This window comes from Ranitomeya variabilis, chromosome 4 (assembly GCF_051348905.1).
Source record: "Ranitomeya variabilis isolate aRanVar5 chromosome 4, aRanVar5.hap1, whole genome shotgun sequence".
Classification (NCBI taxonomy): Eukaryota; Metazoa; Chordata; class Amphibia; order Anura; family Dendrobatidae; genus Ranitomeya; species Ranitomeya variabilis.
The window spans coordinates 636,576,180-636,591,271 of NC_135235.1; the positions used below are offsets into that span (position 1 = coordinate 636,576,180).

General features: G+C 43.7%; 1 protein-coding gene across 3 annotated transcripts in view; it reads left to right on the forward strand.

Annotated features, from left to right (window-relative positions):
- LOC143767207 (uncharacterized) overlaps positions 1 to 15,092 on the forward strand; it is a 206,584-nt gene that overhangs the window by 17,519 nt on the left and 173,973 nt on the right. Inside the window, exons 1-9 of one of the 3 annotated variants that reach the window (XM_077255345.1) lie at positions 10,036 to 10,123; positions 10,348 to 10,497; positions 10,627 to 10,806; positions 10,890 to 11,013; positions 11,093 to 11,190; positions 13,462 to 13,611; positions 13,741 to 13,920; positions 14,004 to 14,127; positions 14,211 to 14,308. In XM_077255345.1, the coding sequence (XP_077111460.1) occupies positions 10,097 to 10,123; positions 10,348 to 10,497; positions 10,627 to 10,806; positions 10,890 to 11,013; positions 11,093 to 11,190; positions 13,462 to 13,611; positions 13,741 to 13,920; positions 14,004 to 14,127; positions 14,211 to 14,308 (1,131 nt within the window). In that variant the 5' untranslated portion in view covers positions 10,036 to 10,096. Of the gene's footprint in view, positions 1 to 10,035; positions 10,124 to 10,347; positions 10,498 to 10,626; positions 10,807 to 10,889; positions 11,014 to 11,092; positions 11,191 to 13,461; positions 13,612 to 13,740; positions 13,921 to 14,003; positions 14,128 to 14,210; positions 14,309 to 15,092 lie in introns of those variants that run through there. The other 2 variants (XM_077255344.1, XM_077255346.1) reach the window with 2 other exon arrangements.

Below are 15,092 nucleotides of genomic sequence, written 5' to 3' on the forward strand. Positions count from 1 at the left end.
ACAGCTGTGACATCACATTGTAAAACATTGCTGGCATCGTTGCTTTTGTTGTCAAACACGATGATACACGCCGATCTGACGACCAAATAAAGTTCTGGACTTTCAGCAACGACCAGCGATATCACAGCAGGATCCAGATCGTGCTGCGTGTCAAATACAACGATATCGCTATCCAGGACGCTGCAACGTCACGGATCGCTATCGTTATCGTTGCAAAGTCGTTTAGTGTGAAGGTACCTTTAGAGAGCAGATGTCAAGTTCCTCTTCTGGTGGCTTATCTTCTTCTTTTGTTAAGTAAATACATGTACAATAAGCTGCACACACTCTGTACTAATTGTATATGTCACTGACATCTATATACCTATCTATTCTATTTGAATTTACTGTCTATAATCCATCTATTCTAACCTGTCGGCTCCTGCTGTGATTTTACACTATGAGGCTGCTGAATTGCCAGGTTTTCTTCTATCTATCTATGTAAAATATGTACAATATATATATATATATATATATATATATATATATATATATATATATATATACTAGATGGTGGCCTGATTCTAACGCATCGGGTATTCTAGAATATGCATGTCCACGTAGTATATTGCCCAGTGACGTAGTATATTGCCCAGTGACGTAGTATATTGCACAGCCAACAGCCACGTAGTATATTGCCCAGTAGCGTAGTATATTGCCCAGTGGCGTAGTATATTGCACAGCCAACAGCCACGTAGTATATTGCCCAGTTACGTAGTATATTGCCCAGCCACGTAGTAGATTGCCCAGCGATGTAGTATATTGCCCAGCGACGTAGTATATTGCCCAGAGACGTAGTATATTGCCCAGCGACGTAGTATATTGCCCAGCGACGTAGTATATTGCCCAGTGACGTAGTATATTGCCCAGTGACGTAGTATATTGCCCATTAACTTGGCACACACGTGATGAAATGCAAGTGAGGTTTAATTCAGGAGAGTACATACAATAGACGTTTCGGTCATAGACCTTCATCAATGTGACACTCAGGACGAGCGGTGGATACCGCGTCCAGACACCATACCTGCAGTGCCACATTTTGGCGTTTATACTGAGCTGTACCTGATGACTAAACGGGGTTAATCTCCTAAAATCCATTTACAAGTTATCTCTTTAAGAGAGGTACATTGATGAAGGTCTATGACCGAAACGTCTATTGTATGTACTCTCCTGAATTAAACCTCACTTGCATTTCATCACATGTGTGCCAAGTTAATCTATAACGATATATGGTTTGGGCACCTACTTGTGCACCACCCTTAATAGTAGTGCCTACGGCTATCTTTCATGTAGTATATTGCCCAGTGACGTAGTATATTGCCCAGCCACGTAGTATATTGCCCAGCCACGTAGTATATTGCCCAGCGACGTAGTATATTGCCCAGCGACGTAGTATATTGCCCAGCGACGTAGTATATTGCCCAGCCACGTAGTATATTGCCCAGCCACGTAGTATATTGCCCAGCGACGTAGTATATTGCCCAGCCACGTAGTATATTGCCCAGCCACGTAGTATATTGCCCAGCGACGTAGTATATTGCCCAGCGAAGTAGTATATTGCCCAATGACGTAGTATATTGCCCAGTGACGTAGTATATTGCCCAGTGACGTAGTATATTGCCCAGTGACGTAGTATATTGCCCAGTGACGTAGTATATTGCCCAGTTACGTAGTATATTGCCCAGTGACGTAGTATACAGCACAGAGCCACGTAGTATATTGCACAGCGACGTAGTATACAGCCACGTAGTATATTGCCCAGTGACGAAGTATATTGCCCAGTGATGTAGTATATTGCCCAGCCACGTAGTATATTGCCCAGTGACGTAGTATATTGCCCAGTGACGTAGTATATTGCCCAGTGACGTAGTATATTGCCCAGCCACGTAGTATATTGCCCAGTTACGTAGTATATTGCCCAGTGATGTAGTATATTGCCCAGCCACGTAGTATATTGCCCAGTGACGTAGTATATTGCCCAGTGACGTAGTATATTGCCCAGCCACGTAGTATATTGCCCAGTTACGTAGTATATTGCCCAGTGACGTAGTATATTGCCCAGTGACGTAGTATACAGCACAGAGCCACGTAGTATATTGCACAGCGACGTAGTATACAGCACAGAGCCACGTAGTATATTGCCCAGCCACGTAGTATATTGCCCAGCCACGTATGTCACAGGTTAAACAATAAAAAATAAACATATACTCACCTTCTGAGGGGCCCCTTGTAGTTCTGTCGCTTGTGTTTGGTTCAGGCGGCAGCTTCCGGTCCGAGGGTGTGATGACGTCGTGGTCACATGACTGTGATGTCATGGCAGGTCCTTCTCGTGCAGGCGCGCAGGGCCTGTGATGACGTCGCGGTCACATGATCGTGACGTCATGGCAGGTCCTTGTCGCACACCAACCTTAGCACCGGAACCTGCCGCTTGCATGGACCGGTCACCGAAGCGTCGGAAAGGCGGCGGAAGGTGAGTATATAATAATTTGTTATTTTTTTTTTTATTTATTTTTAACATTAGATGTTTTTACTATTGAGGCTGCATAGGCAGCCTCAATAGTAAAAACTTGGTCACACAGGGTTAATAGCGGCGGTAAGCCTGGAGTCACACTAGTGAGTTTTACGGATGTAAGAGCGCAGAAAATACGTCCGTAAAACTCGCCAAACAAACGGCACAATTATTCTCAATGGGGCTGCTCCTATCAGCCGTACATTACGCATCCGTAATATACGGTCTTGTACGGCCGTAGAAAATCGCAGCGTGCTGCGATTGTCAGCGTATTGCGCAAAAAATACGTCAATTAAAGTCTATGGGGGCGAGAAAAATACGGATTCCACACGGACCAGCAGTGTGACTTGCGAGAAATTCGCAGCGGTGTTAGTGAAAAGCCGGTAATTCAATTGTCGGCTTTTCATTTCTCCTTCCCAAACCCGACAGGATATGAGACATGGTTTACATACAGTAAACCATCTCATATCCCCCTTTTTTTTGCATATTCCACACTACTAATGTTAGTAGTGTGTATGTGCAAAATTTGGGCGCTGTAGCTGCTAAAATAAAGGGTTAAATGGCGGAAAAAAATTGGCGTGGGCTCCCGCGCAATTTTCTCCGCCAGAGTGGTAAAGCCAGTGACTGAGGGCAGATATTAATAGCCAGGAGAGGGTCCATGGTTATTGGCCCCCCCTGGCTACAAACATCTGCCCCCAGCCACCCCAGAAAAGGCACATCTGGAAGATGCGCCTATTCTGGCACTTGGCCACTCTCTTCCCACTCCCGTGTAGCGGTGGGATATGGGGTAATGAAGGGTTAATGCCACCTTGCTATTGTAAGGTGACATTAAGCCGGGTTAATAATGGAGAGGCGTCAATTATGACACCTATCCATTATTAATCCAATTGTATGAAAGGGTTAAAAAACACACACATTATTAAAAAGTATTTTAATGAAATAAACACACAGGTTGTTTTAATATTTTATTGCTCTCTCAATCCACCGGAAGACCCTCGCTTGGCAAAATAATAAACCCACAATATACATACCCTCTGATGAACTGTCACGTCCCACGAAGTAATCATCTGAAGGGGTTAACTCATTTTACAGGCAGGAGCTGCGCTAAAGCACTCGCTCGTGTCTGTAATCCCCGGCAAATGAAGGAAAGCTGAGTGATCTGTACTTACATTGAGTCGTGGTGAGGCGCCCTCTGGTGGATGTTCTCATGAACTGGAGCCTTAGAAAAGTTCCCACGCTCGAGTTCATATGAGTTCATCCACCAGAGGGCGCATCACCGCGACTCAATGTAAGTACAGATAACTCAGCTTTCCTTCATTCGCCGGGGATTACAGACACGAGCGAGTGCTTTAGCGCAGCTCCTGCCTGTAAAATGAGTTAACCCCTTCAGATGGATTACTTCGTGGGACGTGACAGTTCATCAGAGAGTATGTATATTGTGGGTTTATTATTTTGCCAAGCGAGGGTCTTCCAGTGGATTGAGAGAGCAATAAAATATTAAAACAACCTGTGTGTTTATTTCATTAAAATACTTTTTAATAATGTGTGTGTGTGTTTTTTAACCCTTTCATACAATTGGATTAATAATGGATAGGTGACATAATTGACGCCTCTCCATTATTAACCCGGCTTAATGTCACCTTACAATAGCAAGGTGGCATTAACCCTTCATTACCCCATATCCCACCGCTACACGGGAGTGGGAAGAGAGTGGCCAAGTGCCAGAATAGGCGCATCTTCCAGATGTGCCTTTTCTGGGGTGGCTGGGGGCAGATGTTTGTAGCCGGGGGGGCCAATAACCATGGACCCTCTCCTGGCAATTAATATCTGCCCTCAGTCACTGGCTTTACCACTCTGGCGGAGAAAATTGCGCGGGAGCCCACGCCAATTTTTTCCGCAATTTAATCCTTTATTTTAGCAGCTACAGCGCCCAAATTTTGCACATACACACTACTAACATTAGTAGTGTGGAATATGCAAAAAACAGGGGGATATGAGATGGTTTACTGTATGTAAACCATGTCTCATATCATGTCGGGTTTGGGAAGGAGAAATGAAAAGCCGGCAATTGAATTACCGGCTTTTCACATATATCGCGCAGAATTAAATATAAATACAGAATATATATATATGTGTCTCAATGACATATATATATATATATATATATACAGTCCATGAGACAAGAGTCAGACGGCACTAGAAGCGTGCAAAATTTCTCAGTCTTGAGTAGATTAACCACTGTTGTGCAGGGAACACGAGCTGATTGGGTATATGGTGCTCAGCATGGAATAATATACTAGATATTCATATAAAGTAAAAGACAAATGCGGCACTCACCCTTTAGTTGCTATGCTTGCGTGTTCTTTATTGGATAAGAAAAAATTAATCACAAACGTCCATTAGGACTACAGATGAGCGAGAGGGTGCGGGAGTGTGGACGACGGCCGTTTCGCACCAAATGTGCTTCGACGGGTCCTGGACCCGTCGAAGCACATTTGGTGCGAAACGGCCGTCGTCCACACTCCCGCACCCTCTCGCTCATCTGTAGTCCTAATGGACGTTTGTGATTAATTTTTTCTTATCCAATAAAGAACACGCAAGCATAGCAACTAAAGGGTGAGTGCCGCATTTGTCTTTTACTTTATATGAATATATATATATATACTGTATATATGTTTTTCCGAACATTTGAGCACATAAATCCATTAGATGTCGGTTTTGCAAGCCTGCGAGAAAATATCGCAGTACGGATGCCATACGGATTACATACGGAGGATGCCATGCGCAAAATACGCTGACACACCCTGCCTACGGATGACATACGGATCACTATTTTGGGGACTTTTCTGCGTATTACGGCCGTAAAAAACGGACCGTATTTTTATACGCTGAGTGTGAGGCCGGCCTAACGGAGTGAGTTACCTGCGGCATAACGTGGTCCGTTACCGCTGGCATTAACCCTGTGTGAGCCGTGACTGCGGGGAGTATGGAGCGGGCGCCGGGCACTGACTGCAGGGGAGTAGGGAGGGACTAATCGGACTGTGCCCGTCGCTGATTGGTCACGGCAGCCATGACAGGCAGCTGGCGAGACCAATCAGCGAATGAATATCCGTGACGGAAGTTGCCGACAGAAAGACGGAAGTACCCCTTAGACAATTATATACTGTATATAGATGTGTGTGTGTCACTGACTTCTATATATCTATTTATTCTATGTGTATATATCTATTCTAATCTAACCTGTCAGGCTGCCGTCACACTATCAGTATTTGGTCAGTATTTTACATCAGTATTTGTAAGCCAAAACCAGGAGTGGAACAATTAGAGGAAAAGTATAATAGAAACATATGCACCACTTCTGTATTATCACCCACTCCTGGTTTTGGCTTACAAATACTGAGGTAAAATACTGACCAAATACTGCTAGTGTGACGGCAGCCTCACTCTGTGATTTTCCTGTATGCAGCAGATGAATTGCCGGCTTCTCAAAGGACACCGGTGCTGAAAAATCAGACAGCACTCGCATCATCCGAGTGCTGTGCGATTTTTTTTTCCACAATCATACTTTTTCCACAAAAATGATCTTTTCACCCCCAAGTTTAATTTTTGCAAGGGTAACAGGACCGCTCCTGGCACTTAGTGCCGGGTGTCAGCTTTGACAATCAGCTGACACCCGGCCGTGATCAGCGTGCTCCGCCAGGGAGCGCCGCTGATCGCATGTGACGTACTATTCTGTCCATGGGAATTAAGTCCCAGGTCACATGGACGGAATAGTACGTCAGATGGCAGAGAGGGGTTAAAAATGATTTACTTCAAAGAATCATTTGTGATCCCATGCGGTAATATATGTATACTTTTTTTTTCTACACGCCCTGCCCAATAGCTGTGGTATGATCAGATCAGTACACAGCAGGGGCACATTTAAAAGATTATCTCAGCACAGGAACATTAAGGGCTTGTTCACACTTTGCAGATTTTGCTGCGGATTTTTCCGCAGCGGATTTGGAAAAACCGCAGTGCAAAAACCGCTGCGGTTTTCACTGCGGATTTTCCTGCGTTTTCATCTGCGGATTCCTCTGCGGGTTTTCAACAGCACTTTCCTATTGGTGCATGTTGAAAACCGCTGCGGAATCCGCAGAAAGAAGTTACATGCTCCTTCTTTTTTTCTGCAGCAATTCCTCGCGGTTTTTAAAGGGATTTTCCGCAATGTGGGCACAGCGGTTTTTGTTTTCCATAGGGTAACATTGTACTGTACCCTGCATGGAAAACTGCTGCGGATCCGCAGCAAAAAACGCAAAGTGTGAACATAGCCTTAATATGAACACATCCAATTGTGGAAGAAGTTATTATTATTCCAAGCTCTATTGATTAAATTATTTTGTTCATGGAGAACCCCTTTAATTCCCAAAGGCGATCTGGTCTGTAAGGAATCAATCCACCATGTTCAGGAGTATCCTCCGATGAGCTCTTCCGTGACAAGGTTTGTTAACTTGTTCAATAACCTTAATTTTGCATGAGGTTATATCTCCACGAGTCATGATGCAGTTATGACCACCAGGTCCAGAATTAAAACACTAATAGGGAACCTGGTCCTTTAGTCCACTAGGATTTAGTTATCTTATACAGAGCAGGCTAAATCTCTAAATCTCAGTGGGCAAAATGACCTGGTCCTTTAGAGCAGACTAAATCCTAGTGTACAGAAAAACCTGCTCCTTTAGCTCACTATGTCTAGTATTAAATCACTCACAGGTGCCTGGTCCTTTAGCCGACTGGGATTTACCTTTCTCATAGAGAGCAGTCTAAATCCAAGTGGTCAGAAGGTCCTGGTCCTTTAGAGCGGCCTAAATCCTAGTGTACAGAAGGTCTAGTATTAAAATACTCACAGGTACGTGGTCCTTTAGTCCACTGGGATTTACCTTTCTCATAGAGAGCAGGCTAAATCTTAATGGGCAGAAGGACCTGGTCCTTTAGCCAACTAGCTCTAGCAGTAAAACAGTCACAAGGACTTGGTCCTTTAGCCCACTGGGATTTAAGGTTCTCAGAGAGAGCAGGTTAGATCCTAGTGGGCAGAAGGACAGGCCCAGTATTAAAGCACTCACAGGGATCTGGTCCTTTGATCCACTGGGATTTATCTTTCTTATATCAAGCAGGCTAAAACCAAAACTTTGTGGTAGAACAAATGGTGTAATTCAAAAGTACAATTTGTTTCTCAAAATATAAGCCCTCAACGGCTACGTGGATGCAAAAATAAAAAAAAGTTATGGCTCTTGAAAGAAGGGGAGGAAAAAAAAAGGAAAATCGCCAGAGAGTTAAGGGGTTAAAACACACCTAAACACCTGCATAGAAAAAATGCGTCGTCTGATCCACAAAAGTGATAACCGGTAAATGAAATGTGACGTGGATGTGATCAGTGCAGGATATTGTAGAAAAGGAAATTTAAAGATAACATTTTGGTGAATGAATCTCGGTGATCCGACTCCAGGTCTCGTCCGCAGCTCAGTATTACTGCGAGATATAATATGGAGGATCCGGATATATAACTATTTACAGTAAGTGTCTGTCGGCCATTAGCATGTTACATAAGGAAAGGTCCTGGTCCATCTGCCCACTGGGGGTCAGTCACAACCCCACATATATGGCCGTTTGGTGGGAGACAGGGAAATCCTAATGGACAGCAGGACCTGGTGCTTTAGCCACAACCTGAGGAAGAGACCCCTCCCCTTCCTGTGACATCATCCCCTCACATGGACACATATGCATGACGTCAGCAGAGGTCCTTTAGCTCATTTGGATATAGCCTCTATTCTATACAGCTCTGGCAAAATTTAGAGACCACTGCAAAATGTTCAGTTTGTCTGATTTTTCTCTTCATAGGTATATTTTTGAGTAAAATCTAAATTATTCTTTTATTCTATAAACTTCTGACAACATGTCTCCGAAGTTCCAAGCAATACATTTTGTATTTTTTTCTGACAAAGAAAAATGGTCAAAATAAAAAAAAAAACAAATAATGCAAAGAAAACAAGTTCATAATCATTTACAAACAACAATACCAAAGTTTTTAGGAAGAGTTAAGAAATCAATATTTTGTGGAATAACCATGATTTTTAACCCCTTACTGACATCGGACGCACTAATACGCCGATGTCAGTATCCCCTGCTTGGATGTGGGCTCTGGCGGTGAGCCCACCTCAAAGCCAGGACATGTTAGCTGTTTTGAACAGCTGACATGTGCCCGCATTAGGCGTGGGTGGAATCGCGATCCACCCGCCTCTATTAACTAGTTAAATGCCGCTGACAGCGGCATTTAACTAGCGCATCAGGCCATCGGGCCAGAAATGAAGACCTCTATGGTTGTTGATGCCAGATTGCTGTGAGTGCCACCCTGTGGTCGGCGCTCATAGCAATGATGTAATTCACCTACATAGGAGCGATATGATGATCGCTCCCATGTAGCTGAGCCAATCGAGTTATGCCAGCTTCTAGCCTCCCATGGAGGCTATTGAAGCATGGCAAAGGTAAAAAAAAAAAAGTTTTAAAAAATATGAAAAAAATAAAAAAAAATATAAAAGTTCAAATCACCCCCCTTTCACCCCATTCAAAAAAAAAAACAATAATAAAAAAAATCAAACATACATATATTTTGTATCGCCGCGTTCAGAATCGCCTTATCTGTCAATAAAAAAATGGATTAACCTGATCGCTAAACAGCGTAGCGAGAAAAAATTTCAAAATTCCAGAATTACGGTTTTTTTTTGGTCGCTGCGACATTGCATTAAAATGCAATAACAAACAATCAAAAGAACGTATCTGCGTGAAATTGTATCATTAAAAACGCCAGCTCGATTCGCAAAAAACAATCCCTCATCCGACCCCAGATCACAAATAATGGAAACCCTATGGGTATCGGAATATTGCACAATATTTTTTTTTACCACTGAGATAAAAAATAACCTAGTCAGGTGTCTATGAACTCATAATGACCTGGAGAATCATAATATCAGGTCAGTTTTAGCATATAGTGAACCTAGCAAAAAAGCCAAACAAAAAACAAGTGTGGGATTGCACTTTTTTTGCAATTTCACCGCATTAGGAATTTTTTTCCCGTTTTCTAGTACAAGACATGGTAAAACCAATAATATCGTTCAAAAGTACAACTTGTCCCGCAAAAAACAAGCCCTCACATGGCCAAATTGACGGAAAAATAAAAAAAGTTATGGCTCTGGGAAGGAGGGGAGCGTATAACGAAAATGCAAAACTGAAAAAAGGTCCGGTCATGAAGGGGTTATTCACAGCTTTCATGCTTTCCACCAGTCTTTCACACTGCTTTTGGCGCAAAAAGGTAAGCAGTTCTTCTTTGTTTCAGCTAGGCATTAAAAGGCATCAACCACTAAGGACTCTCAATTCTAAATATTTTTCTGTCTCCTGGCTAACACGGAACCAAGATTATATATCTTTACTATATCAGAAAGTAATGTGTATCATGTGACCCCCTGACTCCTCCCCTCCTGTGACCTCATCCCAGGTCCTGTGCGCACAGAACAGCCATATATGTGGTGTGCGGCTCTGCAGGTGGAGGTAGGTGCTGGAGATTCCCCATTACTGGGCGCAGGGGACATTAACCCCCTCAGTGCTGAGCCTGTGATACATCTCTGTATGTGACTATAATGGGACTGTGTGTTATACCGGGGGCAGGACGGGGCCATGACTGGATGTAGTGATCATGTGACGCCGGTAACAGCTCCGGAGGTTTCTTACATGGGATCTTTATGACGTGACATCGTCATCTTCTCCCCATTCAGGTCCCTACAATATCGGATCCTCTCAGTGGAGAACTTCTATATAAGAGAATTCTCCTGAGTGACCCTACAAGGATGGATAGGGACAGGGACAAGATGGCGGAGAGGATATTACACCTCACCCTAGAGATCCTCTTCCGGCTTACTGGAGAGGTGAGAGATTCTGATGACGTCACATTACATCATTCTTATCTATGGGAATAACAGATGGACAGAACTGGAGAGGTGAGGACTCTGGAAATGTCTGTAGTGAGATTTATTAATGTGTCTCTCCATAACCAGGATTACACAGTAGTGAAGAAGACCTCTAGTGAGCGCTGTCAGGCCCCTGTGTCTGAGGGATGGGGAAGACCCCTGAGCCCAATCACGGAGCCTCCACCTCACCCCCTGATACATGAGGACATCAATGACCAGAAGATCCTAGAACTCACCTACAAGATGATTGAGCTGCTGACTGGAGAGGTGACACTGCTGGGAATGCTGGGACATTATACTGTAACACTATGGAGGGATCGGGGGGATGACGATGTGATTGTATGTGTCAGGTTCCTATAAGGTGTCAGGATGTCACCGTCTGTTTCTCCATGGAGGAGTGGGAGTATTTAGAAGGACACAAAGATCTGTACCAGGACATCATGATGGAGGTTCCCCAGCCCCTCGCATCACCAGGTAATAGGACTAAATACACACGGCCTATAATTATCTGTATGTAAAGAATGAATTCAGTCCCTGTATGTGTTTCCTCCAGTTCTATCCAGTGAGAGGATAACACCAGAGAGATGTCCCCGTCCTCTTCTTCCACAGGACTGTAAACAAGAAGATTCCAATGTTCCTCAGGATTATCAGGTAGATGGAGAGAAGGTGTCATGAGATCTCCCCTATAATATGTAGAAAGCTGTGAAGGTCTTGTGTTCAGTCAAGTTTTATCCACCAGTATTATACACCAAATGGCCAATTTATTAGACACATCGACCTTTTCTTGATAGGATCATCTATGTTTGGATATTAGACCAAAGACCCTGGAGTGCAGCCTAAAATGAAGAGATTAGTTTCAGTGTAAATCCAGATTTGTAGGGAAAATCAAGCAAAATGAGCGACTGTGAATGTGGCATTGGCATTAGAACTAGTGATGAGTGAATTTGTTCAGAAAACGAATGCCAAACATAAATTCGGGACGAATATGGCACATTTGGATTCGTGATCGGAAACACAAGCAAAATTGTATAAAATCTGTAACAAGTAAAAGTGCAGGGAAATATTTGCGTTGCCACAAAAGTATTACTTTAGCAACGAAAATGGTGGTGTATCATGAGCGTTTGGCACGTGTTTGAAGAGGGGAGGGGGTTTGCAGAGCTCAGAGGCATGGTGTTCGTGTAAACAGTCATTTGTTCCCCCCTAACTTTATGTGTGCACATAGCCGCTAGCCAATCAGGGCACAGGAAACACCCACAATGTCTTGACACAACTGTTTGTGTCATTAGCTGCTGAAATCACATGTCCCTCTCCATATAAAAAGCGGACATCTTATTTTAGCGCCATTTTTACACTGTAATATGGCAGAAAGGCTGCTCCTGATGTTGGTACTGTTAGCAGCAAAAGTTTAGCTAGTTAGTTAGGTGGTTATAGATCAGCCAGACAGTGTAGCTAGATAGTGTCCACTGTGGCTGTTCATTTACTTTCCAACACTTTTTTTTACTTTGACCATTACAGAGGTCCACAGACAAAGCCAGCAGGGCACATGTCCTACAAGTGTGTTGTGCACTCTTTTTGTGCTGTGGTCATATGAAACTATCTGCAGACCTAATGCACATTAAAAAAAAATTATAATTTTTCAGTTGCAAAAAGTTAGATAACCCGCGGTATCCCACTTTGTCATTTTGTTGGGTTGAAATTAAGCTGTAGAGGCCTGATCCAGAGGCCACAAAAACTCTTCTGTTCCTAGTGTCATACAGTATGGAATCTGACTTTCAAATAGTTGCTAGCATCTAGTGTGTTATAGAGGCCTGATACAGAGGCCACCAAAAAATTATTCAGTTCTTAGTGTCATACCGTAGGGGACATCTCACATTCAAATAGTTTGTAGCATCTAGCGTGTTATAGAGGCCTGATACAGAGGCCACAAAAATGTATTCAGTTCTTAGTGTCATATAGTAGGGAACCTGACTTTTAAATAGTTTGTAGTGTGAGACAGTGACTGGTGTCCCCTAGGATGCTCTCAGAAGCGTATTAGATCCACTGGAGTGCCTTGTGGTCACAGCCGGATGCCTGTGAGTCACAAGGCAGAATAAAAGTAAGCATGAACCTGGTCAAGTTATGTGGCCAAGGAATTGTTCAGGAAAACCCGGTATGGGCTTTTATTTTTGAAACGGACTGCAGGAAGGTAGTGGGGCCGGTCCGTTTCCTCTAGGTCGGACCTTAAAAGTGGCCCATGGCCACAGATTCCAGTTTAGAGAAAAAACCTGCAGAAAGAGTTTGGGTGTGTCAGTTTGGAGTTTGCAACCTGTAAAGCAGTTGGCTCTGCAGAAACTCTGTCTGTGTGAGGTAGCACAGGACCAGCAGAGCAAACTCCTGACACCTTGCAGTGTGATGCGGTGGTGCACTTGCCCTCGGCAACCGGACACATTTATGAACAGTTTTGTCTCCTGGCTGCGATGCGGAGGATACCGAGTGCTGTACACTGCGTGAGTTTTGACAATTAAGCACGTTTTGTTGTAAACTTTTCCTGTGGTCTCTGTCTGTCACACTGACCCAACCCCGCTGCACTACAGTAGCATATCTTCTTTGTCATACAGGCCTCATACACACTCAAGCAATTCTTTTTTTCTGTGACTAACCGAAACGTCACCATGCCATTGGGCAATAAAGTCCACATTTACCACATTTTTTGTGCAGTTTTCTCATTTTTTTTTACTATATCGCAAAAAGGACACTAGGATCTGTGTTTGAAAAGTGCTGAGCCTGTGATAAAACTCTGTGACTATAATGGGATTGTGTGTTGTATCGGGGGCAGGACGGGGCCATGACTGGATGTAGTGATCATGTGATGCCGGTAACAGCTCCGGAGATTTCTTACATGGGATCTTTATGATGTTCCATCGTCATCTTCTCCCCATTCAGGTCCCTACAATATCGGATCCTCTCAGTGGAGATTTTCTATATAAGAGAATTCTCCTGAATGACCCTACAAGGATGGATAGGGACAGGGACAAGATGGCGGAGAGGATATTACACCTCACCCTAGAGATCCTCTTCCGGCTTACTGGAGAGGTGAGAGATTCTGATGACGTCACATTACATCATTCTTATCTATGGGAATAACAGATGGACAGAACTGGAGAGGTGAGGACTCTGGAAATGTCTGTAGTGAGATTTATTAATGTGTCTCTCCATAACCAGGATTACACAGTAGTGAAGAAGACCTCTAGTGAGCACTGTCAGGACCCTGTGTCTGAGGGATGGGGAAGACCCCTGAGCCCAATCACGGGGCCTCCACCTCACCCCCTGATACATGAGGACATCAATGACCAGAAGATCCTAGAACTCACCTACAAGATGATTGAGCTGCTGACTGGAGAGGTGACACTGCTGGGAATGCTGGGACATTATACAGTAACGCTATGGAGGGATTGGGGGGATGACGGTATCATTGTATGTGTCAGGTTCCTATAAGGTGTCAGGATGTCACCGTCTATCTCTCCATGGAGGAGTGGGAGTATCTAGAAGGACACAAAGATCTGTACCAGGACGTCATGATGGAGGTTCCCCAGCCCCTCACATCACCAGGTAATAGACAGGACTAAATACACACGGCCTACAATTATCTGTATGTAAAGAATGAATTCAGTCCTTGTATGTGTTTCCTCCAGTTTTATCCAGTGAGAGGACAACACCAGAGAGATGTCCCCGTCCTCTTCTACCACAGGACTCTAAACAAGAAGATCCCAATGTTCCTCAGGATCATCAGGTAGATGGAGAGAAGATGTCATGAGATCTCCCCTATAATATGTAGAAAGCTGTGAAGGTCTTGTGTTCAGTCAAGTTTTATCCACCAGAATTATACACCAAATGGCCAATTTATTAGAGACATCGGCCTTTTCTTGATAGGATCATCTATGTTTGGATATTAGACCAAAGACCCTGGAGTGCAGCCTAAAACGAAGAGATTAGTTTCAGTGTAAATCCAGATTTGTAGGGAAAATCAAGCAAAATGAGCGACTGTGCATGTGGCATTGGCATTAGAACTAGTGATGATTGAATTTGTTCAGAACACGATCGTGAAACATAAATTCGGGACGAATATGGCACATTTGGATTCGTGATCGGAAACACAAGCAAAATTGTATAAAATCTGTAACATTCAGTAGAAATGCGGGGAAATATTTGCGTTGCCACAAAAGTATTTTCAGCAATTTAGCAAAGATAATAGTGGTGTATCATAAGCGTTTGGCACGTGTTTGAAGAGGGGAGGGGGTTTGCAGAGCTCAGAGGCATGGTGTTCTTGTAAACAGTCATTTTTTCCCCCCTAACTTTATGTGTGCACATTGCGGCTAGCCAATCAGGGCCCAGAAAACACCCACAATGTCCTGACACAACTGTTTGTGTCATTGGCTGCTGAAATCACATGTCCCTCTCCATATAAAAAGCGGACATCTTGTTTTAGCGCCATTTTTACACTGTAATAGCGCAGAAAGGCTGCTCCTGATGTTGGTACTGTTAGCAGCAAAATTTTAGCTAGTCAGTTAGATGGT